At 46.5% G+C, this 8507-nt stretch overlaps 1 protein-coding gene across 1 annotated transcript; it reads left to right on the top strand.

The window, feature by feature from the left end:
• The first annotated feature begins 988 nt into the window (after positions 1-988).
• On the top strand, positions 989-7911 carry CHRNA4 (cholinergic receptor, nicotinic, alpha 4 (neuronal)). Its single transcript, XM_010073645.1, has 2 exons — positions 989-2366; positions 7333-7911. The coding sequence occupies exons 1-2, from the start codon at positions 1056-1058 to the stop codon at positions 7456-7458; spliced, it is 1437 nt and encodes a 478-aa protein (XP_010071947.1). The 5' UTR covers positions 989-1055; the 3' UTR covers positions 7459-7911.
• Positions 7912-8507: the final 596 nt, after the last annotated feature.

The raw sequence follows: 8507 nt of genomic DNA, 5'->3' as shown, positions 1-8507 counted from the left end.
GGGTGAGAGGCAGGAGCGGAGCTGCGGCTGGTGATGCTGATGCAGGGGGAGGACAGGGCTGGGGATCCCATCCCCAGAGCTCCCCAGCCTCCCTCCTTTCTCCATCACTATTACAGGTTGAATATGGAATGCCCTGGTGGCCTTTCTTCCCCCACATCCCCCATGCACTCACCTCTCCTGTTGCCTTTTTGGATCTCCTTCGCTTGCATCCCCATCCCCACGGTGAGCTGGAAGCAGATGGTCTCATGGGAGCATGGCAGGGTGCTGAGAAAAGCAGATCCTAACAAAAAAAAACCCCAAACTGTTTATGCAATAGCTTTTTCACTGTCTGGAAAATGGCTTTCTGCTATAAAATTCTGGGTTGTTATCTATTTGTCTTATACCAGAACACAGACCCCAACTTAGAGTCCCTGTAAGAAGACGATTTGTCTTATACCAGAACACAGACCCCAATTTAGAGGCCCTGTAAGAAGACACTGTAAAAGACAGCTCTCTTCTTGACTGGGAAATCAAGAGATTTCATTATTCCTATTAATAGGATGCTCCTGCTGTTTTTCATGTAAGAGACGGAGTGATTACCCAACACTGTTTCATTTATAGCAGCTGTCACAATTAATTCTGCAGAGCCCACAGCCACACTACCTGATGGTGCTTCCTCCCACCTCTCGAAAGCAAACTCAACCCTTTCCAGGGCATTTATGGGATACCTTCGAGGAAAACTTGTGTACATTCATCTCAAGGGCATGACTTATACAAGGTGAGGGCTGACATCTGCATGCAAATTCAGTGTCTGCATAAACCAACAGACTGAAACAACCACTGGATAGAGTGGATGGATCCAGTGTTTGCACGTGATGTGCATCTTGCACCTCCCAGGTGCCTTGATTGCATTTTTGGAAGCCAGGCAGTAAATATCCTATTTCTTTAACAGAGTTGAGAAGTCCCAGAGAAGCCTTAGTGTTTTTTATCTTCTGTCTCTCCCCAGTGCTGATGGTGACTTTGCAGTCACCCATCTGACCAAGGCCCACCTCTTCTACGATGGGAGAATCAAATGGATGCCACCTGCTATCTATAAAAGCTCCTGCAGCATCGATGTTACCTTCTTCCCCTTTGACCAGCAAAACTGCACAATGAAGTTTGGCTCCTGGACCTATGACAAAGCCAAGATCGACTTGGTGAGCATGCACAGTCATGTGGACCAGCTGGACTACTGGGAGAGTGGGGAATGGGTCATCATCAACGCTGTGGGCAAGTACAACAGCAAGAAATATGAATGCTGCACAGAGATCTACCCTGATATAACTTACTTCTTCATTATCCGGAGGCTGCCACTGTTCTACACAATCAATTTGATCATCCCCTGCCTGCTGATCTCCTGCCTGACTGTCCTGGTCTTCTACTTGCCCTCCGAGTGTGGAGAGAAGATAACCTTGTGCATCTCCGTGCTGCTGTCCCTCACTGTGTTCCTGCTGCTCATCACGGAGATCATCCCGTCTACCTCCTTGGTCATCCCCCTGATTGGAGAGTATCTTCTCTTCACCATGATCTTTGTCACCTTGTCTATCATCATCACTGTCTTTGTGCTCAACGTGCACCATCGTTCCCCGCGTACCCACACGATGCCCGACTGGGTGAGGAGGGTCTTCCTTGACGTTGTCCCACGCCTCCTCTTCATGAAACGTCCCTCCTCCGTGAAAGACAACTGCAAGAAGCTCATTGAATCCATGCACAAAATAAACAACACGCCAAGGCTTTGGACTGAGACCAACGTGGAGCCCAACTTCACTACCTCATCTTCTCCCAGCCCCCAGAGTAATGAGCCGTCACCCACATCTTCCTTCTGCGCCCACCTCGAGGAGCCAGCCAAGCCTCAGCCTGTATGTCGATCCCCATCTGGGCAGTACTCTGTGCTGCACCCGGAGCCTGTACAGCTGACCTGCTCCTCTCCACAACCCTCATGCCACCCCCTGGGTGACATCCAGACCACCTCCCTCTCGAAAGGCAGATCACTCAGCGCTCAGCAGATGTACAGCCCCAATAAGGCAGAGGAAGGAACCATCCGCTGTAGGTCCCGGAGCATCCAGTATTGCTACCTGCAGGAGGACTCTTCCCAGACCAATGGTCAATCCACTGGCTCTCCAGCATCCCAGAGGTGCCACCTGAATGAAGAGCAGCCCCAGCACAAGCCCCACCAGTGCAAGTGTAAATGTAAAAAGGGCGAGGTGGCTGGAACACCAGCTCAAGGTAGCAAGACTCACAGTGCCAAAGAGCAACATCTGGTGTTGATGTCCCCAGCCCTGAAGCTGGCAGTGGAAGGGGTTCAGTACATCGCAGACCACCTGCGAGCAGAAGATGCGGATTTCTCTGTAAGTATGCTAACTTAGCCTGCTCTCCTTGAGTAAGTCAAGAATTAACTGCTAAGGAAGCCCTGCAAAACCTGGGGGCTATGCAGAGGGCACACGTGCTGATGCTCAGCCATCCCTCGCGTTGCAGCTTTTGAACACATTGGCCGCTATAGGCACAGCTGGAGAAATTGTCCTTAGGGTCTTGGCAGGCATGTGGGCTAAGGGGGTGGCACAACCAGACCGTGCTCAGGGCTCCTCTGCAGCAATAGGATTCTCCAGCAGAAAACAGGAGTAAAGCTGTTGTTAGGTAGGAAGGAAGCAGCTAAGATTGTGAAGGAGAACCCAAAAGCAGTCAGCTGGTGGGACGGTAGCAGATTTATTCTTTATAGAGAAGCCTCTGACGGACAGGGAATTCACACTCTCTTTTTTCTATTAAGCATTGACTCTGAGACGGGAAAGCAAATTCCCAAAATAGGTTGTGGATGTGGGAAGCGCATAGTAGCGTGGAGACGTTGCAGGGTATGTTTAGCTTGGTGTGATGCGATTCCTCGTTAGTGGACTTCCACTGGAGCAGGAAGGTGGGCGGACAGACAGATTTCACACTGACTCTGGAGGGGTAAATATGGCCACAAATAGAGACAGAAAGTAGAGGCTGAAAGAATTTATTTTAATGGAGATGGTGATGCGTGTAGAAATGCCACCTCCTTTCACACATCTTGCAGCTCTTCCCCTGCAGTACTATGGATATGGTGTGCTGGCTAATTACGGCCAATGAAGAAAGGCACAAAACAACCTGAAGTCAGTGTTCTTGCTAAAGAAAAGCCTTATCTAGCTTTTCCTAGAGGGGTCCGTCAGCAAAAGGCACTTTTTTCAGCTGTGCTTACAGTTTGGTTCTCTCAAGATACAGAGTCAGTCAGTGCAAGTCATGGGGCTTTTAGGCAAGAGTTCCTGGGCATGAAGAGCATCTTTATATTTGCATTTTTCACAGCACTGAGCACTTAGCAGCAGCAATAAAAGATTAAGTGCTGCTGTCCATTTCTATACTCTCTGGTACCGTAGTTTGAGAGGCCTCAGCTCCTTAATGTATTTCACAAGATCCCTTTGAGGAAGTGACTGTTTATTCCTCACGCTGAGCAGTGACAGCCAAAATACAGAGATGAAGTGACCTGGTCAAGGTCACAGCAGACATCTGTGGCAGAGATGGGCTGTGAGTCCCCATTATCACTAGTTGACAGCCCAGAACTCTTTACTGGGCTAAAACTTTTTAAGCGCATCAGAACTGGGGAATTAGACTCTGCTCTCTCCTCCCAGCAATAATCACAAGTAAACCCATGAAGTCTGTTGATTTTAACTCACTTGTTTCCCCCTGGTGCAAATGAGAGAATATTACACCAAGAACCCTTCTGCTGATTCTCTTTCTGCTAAGCTTGTTGATATCATCAACTGAGTTGATGAATATCTTGGGTTCCTTTAATCCATGATTGCCACTTTCTTTAAGATGAAAACATCCATCAGAAACCACAAATTTTCCTCTTGTACCTTCCACTACTCTTCCCTCTTGAACTGACGCAATTATCCTGGGGAAAAGGCTATTTACAGCACTGAACACCAAAAGCAGAAGAAAAGGAACACTTTTGAGGGCTCTGACCAGACCTCCTGCCAGCCCAGCCTGCCAGCAAAGCACCAGGAAAACATCCAGCAGCGCACAGAACATTCCCCAGGAGCAGCCTGCAAACCTGCCTGCAGTCTTCTGCCCTTTCACAGCAGTTGTGGTGGGCACAGTGGGCAGAGATTGGGCCTTAGATTTTGGGGAAATATTGCTGAGCTTGGTCTGAGGCTATACTATTTTTTTTTTCCCTGGATCTAAATAAAGTCAAGTGGAAAAGCCCATTTTTTTCTCCAGGTGGAAGTGAGAAAGAAGAAGGAAATACAATCTTCTGGAATGGAAATGTACTACAAGGAGCAGAACTGATCTAATAAAATGAGAATTTACTGGGGAAAAAAAAAAAATCAGTACTCAGAAATTTGCTTTCATCTTAAAATCAAATTGTGGCGTTTCTTCATGGAAGTCTTCAACAAATCCACCAGCAGGCACCTCTGATGCAGCTGCAGCCCCTGAGACGCAGCTTGCTGTCTCTTGGGTAATATTTGCAGGGACATGCACCTTCCCAGAATGAGTACAGAGCTTCTTCTGAAGTTCCTGTCTTTTCTTTTTCTAAAGCACCATTGCCACGGGGGCAGCACTTCTCGATTAAAAGTAAATAGCTCACTTAATTAAGTGCTTCAGCAAAGAGAAAATGGGAAATGCAAGAGGCAGTTGTTTGTTACAAAATGATATCTGCAAACAATAGGAGCACAAGGGTACGCTGGGGAAAACGCAAGACTGGGTTGTCCCAGCATATGATAGAAATGCCATTAGAAATTAAATACAGACTGAGAAGCGAAACAAGTTGTATGTCACACAGGAGACAAAATAACTGAATACCAACAGCACTGTCAGGAAAGCCTTGTCCTCATGCCCGTGTGCGTCTCTGTACTACTCCAATAAGAAGACTTTGAAAACAGCTTAGAAATACAATGGGAGGGAATGAGGGGGAGGAAACATGGAATAATCTCACCATTTTATTTTTAACAAAACACAATAAAAACCCCTGGGACTGCTATAATCTGTGCTGCAGGCTCTGGGTCTGATGTCACTGAGCACCTCAGCCCTCCATCAAACCCTGGGGCAGGATGAGATGTGCCCGCTGCTCCCACCGGCAAGGAGCTGCCCCAGGGAAGAGCTGCAGGTTCCCTGACTTTGTGGGAATTTGAGGGTGGGGGAGTCAGCTGGTTCCTGGCCTTGATCCTTTCCTGGAAATAGTTTTGAGTGAGCTTCTTAAAAACTAATCAAAATACAGCTCAGGAGTCAGGGTGGCAGATGTTGGCAGCTGCATGGATGTTGTCAGAGAGGCTCCTGCGCATCCTGCTCCATCTGAGGCGCTGGACCACAGGGAAATGCTACACTTCCATCAGAAAACAATACAATCCAGATGATTTTCTTTTCTTCCTATTCTTTTTTTTTTTTTCATTGTCTCTCTATAATTTCCAATTGCACCCTTTGTGCTCTCTGAAGCTGGATTTTGGTTTTACAAACATTTCATGCCCTCCCAGCCATCATTTTCTAGATGGGTTGAGTATCTACGCACGCACCATTATACCTGAAAGCTGATGGTGAAGTTCTGTTGAACTCCTCAAGCTGTTCCTCTCCTGTTTCCCCCCTCTTTTCTCAAAAAGAAACTCATCTACTTCATTTATTTTCTTTGTGTGATCTAGCACTTCCTTTTACTAGCATGAATACTCAACAAAGCTTCTTTTGCCAGACTGGGGCACTATTTACTCAATCCAGCTTTCCAGTTGGACACCAGATGGTAAATTTCAGATTTTCCTTACACATTGATTGCATCATTAGACACTAATCCCATAAACACAATCATCCAGATCTTGCTTAGCTGGCCTTCTCACCAGGAATTTTAAGCATCAGAGACTCACTCCAACTCTCAGCAAGTGACGTATAGACCAGAAAATGTACAGCCAAGGGCAGTTATCCACTGAGACCTTATCCTTGGGATGAAAGAATTTTTTTTATTTCAAGGGTCACTATTTCTTTTACTCTCCCTAATTAGAGGTGGACGTGCCAAGGGCTGTTCAATCCCAATCCAACATGGTTTATTCTCTTAGCTCATTATTCTCTTAGCTCAATAAAATGTCACAACGTTGTTCACAGAAGCCAGGATTGTATATTCTTTCCCTCTGACACATCATGACTTCTCTGTACCACCCACAAGGTATAAGATCAAATTTAGCGTTGCATCCGTGACTGATGAAGAAGGAGAAGACTCAAGGTGAGTTTTCAGCCACTGCATTGTGCTCAGGGCTCGTTTGCTTGGTGCTTGATAGGTCAGAATATTTTAGAACCTGAAGTTGGCACTGTACCGGTGAAAACATCATCTGCTGCAGATGGCTATTTCGTTGAGATTTGGATTGCTTTGCTTACCAAAATCAATTTTCAGCATGATCAGCAAAATACATTAAAAAGAAATGGCTTTACTGCCTCCTCCTCACACCACACTCCTGACTTGCTGCAGTCACGGCCACCGAAGAGGCTCAGGCTAGCTCCCACTGAGGTGTTTTCCCCACAGAGAGAGGCACCGTGCCGAATTCCAGCCCTCGGGTCTATTAACCACCAAGTGGTGTATTGTGAGAAATTCTCATCTCAAATAAAACTTTGCCATCTGATCAGTCCTCTTCCTGGGAAAGAAATTCATAACAGTGATGTAATAAACGAGGTTTTCATATGTATGTGGTTTCTTACTTAATGAAATAACCATTTACAGTTCTTGCCTGATGGTATTAATAAGTGCTAGACCTCCCCAGAGAGGAATTGCTGGAAAATCCTCCCACAGCAAGACAAAAGTAGGGGAAAAGCAGAGTGAGGAAGACCACTGCTTTCATTTGCTGGTTCATTCTCACTGCTTACTCACCCAAAGCTGTAAATCCCTTTGCAGAAAGAGCTTGGCTTCATTAATCTGTGAGCAAATCTGTTTACAGGCATGGGGAAACGAGTAATTTATTTCCCCCTGCCCTCCCCAGTTTGAATTGCAGCCTGGTTTACACACCCAGTTACAGATGTTGCTCATGGAAAATGGGATAGTGAGAGTGCAGACGAGCTTAATTATCCACAGGCATGTGTCATCCCGGGAGAGCCGTGAAAAGGGTTTGCAATTGCCCATGCACACCCACGGGCTGGGAATCTGTCTCCCACATCAGCGATTGATAGAATAAATCTTTGCCATCACATAGGACTGCTACATGTAAACAAGACCTTCCCCTCCTGTCACTGGACTTACATCAAAATATCCTATTTTGGAACGAAGCACTAATAGCCTTCCTAAGTTTTAATCCCAAATAAACGTTAATAATTGTCCTTTCATCTCTGTGTTTCCAGGTGAAGGAAGACTGGAAATACGTTGCAATGGTCATTGACAGGATCTTCCTCTGGATGTTCATCATTGTGTGTTTGCTGGGAACTGTTGGGCTCTTCCTCCCACCGTGGCTGGCAGGAATGATCTAAAGGTGGCCACACAAGGAATAAAATATATCCCACTCTATGGATTTTAGTTCAGCTGGAAGGACAGAAATGGAGGCAGCCCTTTGAATAATTTACTGTGTGTCCGCGCTTGAGTTGCTCTAGAGCTCTCTGGGAATACTTTCCGAGGTCGCATCGTTTTGCCAAGCCATTTTCATCTCCTCCATCTAATTTAGGGGAAAAGGTCTTATTAAAGTGTGTACATAGTATGGTGGCATTCATTGGCATATACTCAGCAGTGTAAGAACACGAGCTTGGTCCCTAAAGCAGCACATAAAGAGGCTTCGCACCTACAAACCAGCCCCTGGCAATTAGCTCCAGCCATGCGCAGAGGTCTCGGTGTGCCCTGCCTGGTGATTGCACCTTGGCGAGCTGAAGTGGTTCAGGACTGCGTGTCCCTGTATGAGTCATTTTATAAATAAAGTTCCAGATTTGGGATACCTGTGTAGGATGTGCTCTGTGGGCAGCTGGTAAAGATGGATGGACTGGAAAGGATGAAGGGATTCCTCAAGGCAGCTCAGCCCCTTTGGGACCAACAGCGATCATCAGCTCTCCAAACACAATAGCTCCAGTCTTTGTATTGACAGAATTTTCTCTGGCCAATACCCTTCAGAAACCATGGGGATTATAGTGAGGATGATGCAAATGAAGGGAGGATGTGGGGTTAAGATTCAAACCCTGTTGGTAACACCTCAGTGTGCTTTCAAGGGAAATTTCCTGGATCCAAGTTATGGCTGTTGCAAAATAGCAGAGGGTCACCCTGAGCCAAAAAACCCTTGCTGTAGGTAGGGAAGGTACTTAGGGATGGGGAAGTCACTGCAGAAATCCAGAACGGTGTGTTAGTGAGTAAGGAAATGTGCCAGGACACGGAGAAACCCGAGCAGGACACACAGCCACACCTGGGAATTCAGAATGTCTCTTTGCAGAAATTACAGGTGTGATGGCCCTAAGTCTGGCCATTGTTTCAGCAACTGTGCTCTTCCCAGCTTTACCCTAACTAAACCAACCTTTTTGGCACGTCTTGTCCTTGCTTT

This window comes from Pterocles gutturalis, unplaced genomic scaffold (assembly GCF_000699245.1).
Source record: "Pterocles gutturalis isolate BGI_N339 unplaced genomic scaffold, ASM69924v1 scaffold26881, whole genome shotgun sequence".
Classification (NCBI taxonomy): domain Eukaryota; kingdom Metazoa; phylum Chordata; class Aves; order Pterocliformes; family Pteroclidae; genus Pterocles; species Pterocles gutturalis.
The sequence above is the reverse complement of the archived record's forward strand: the minus strand, read 5'-3'. Positions and strand labels throughout refer to the sequence as shown.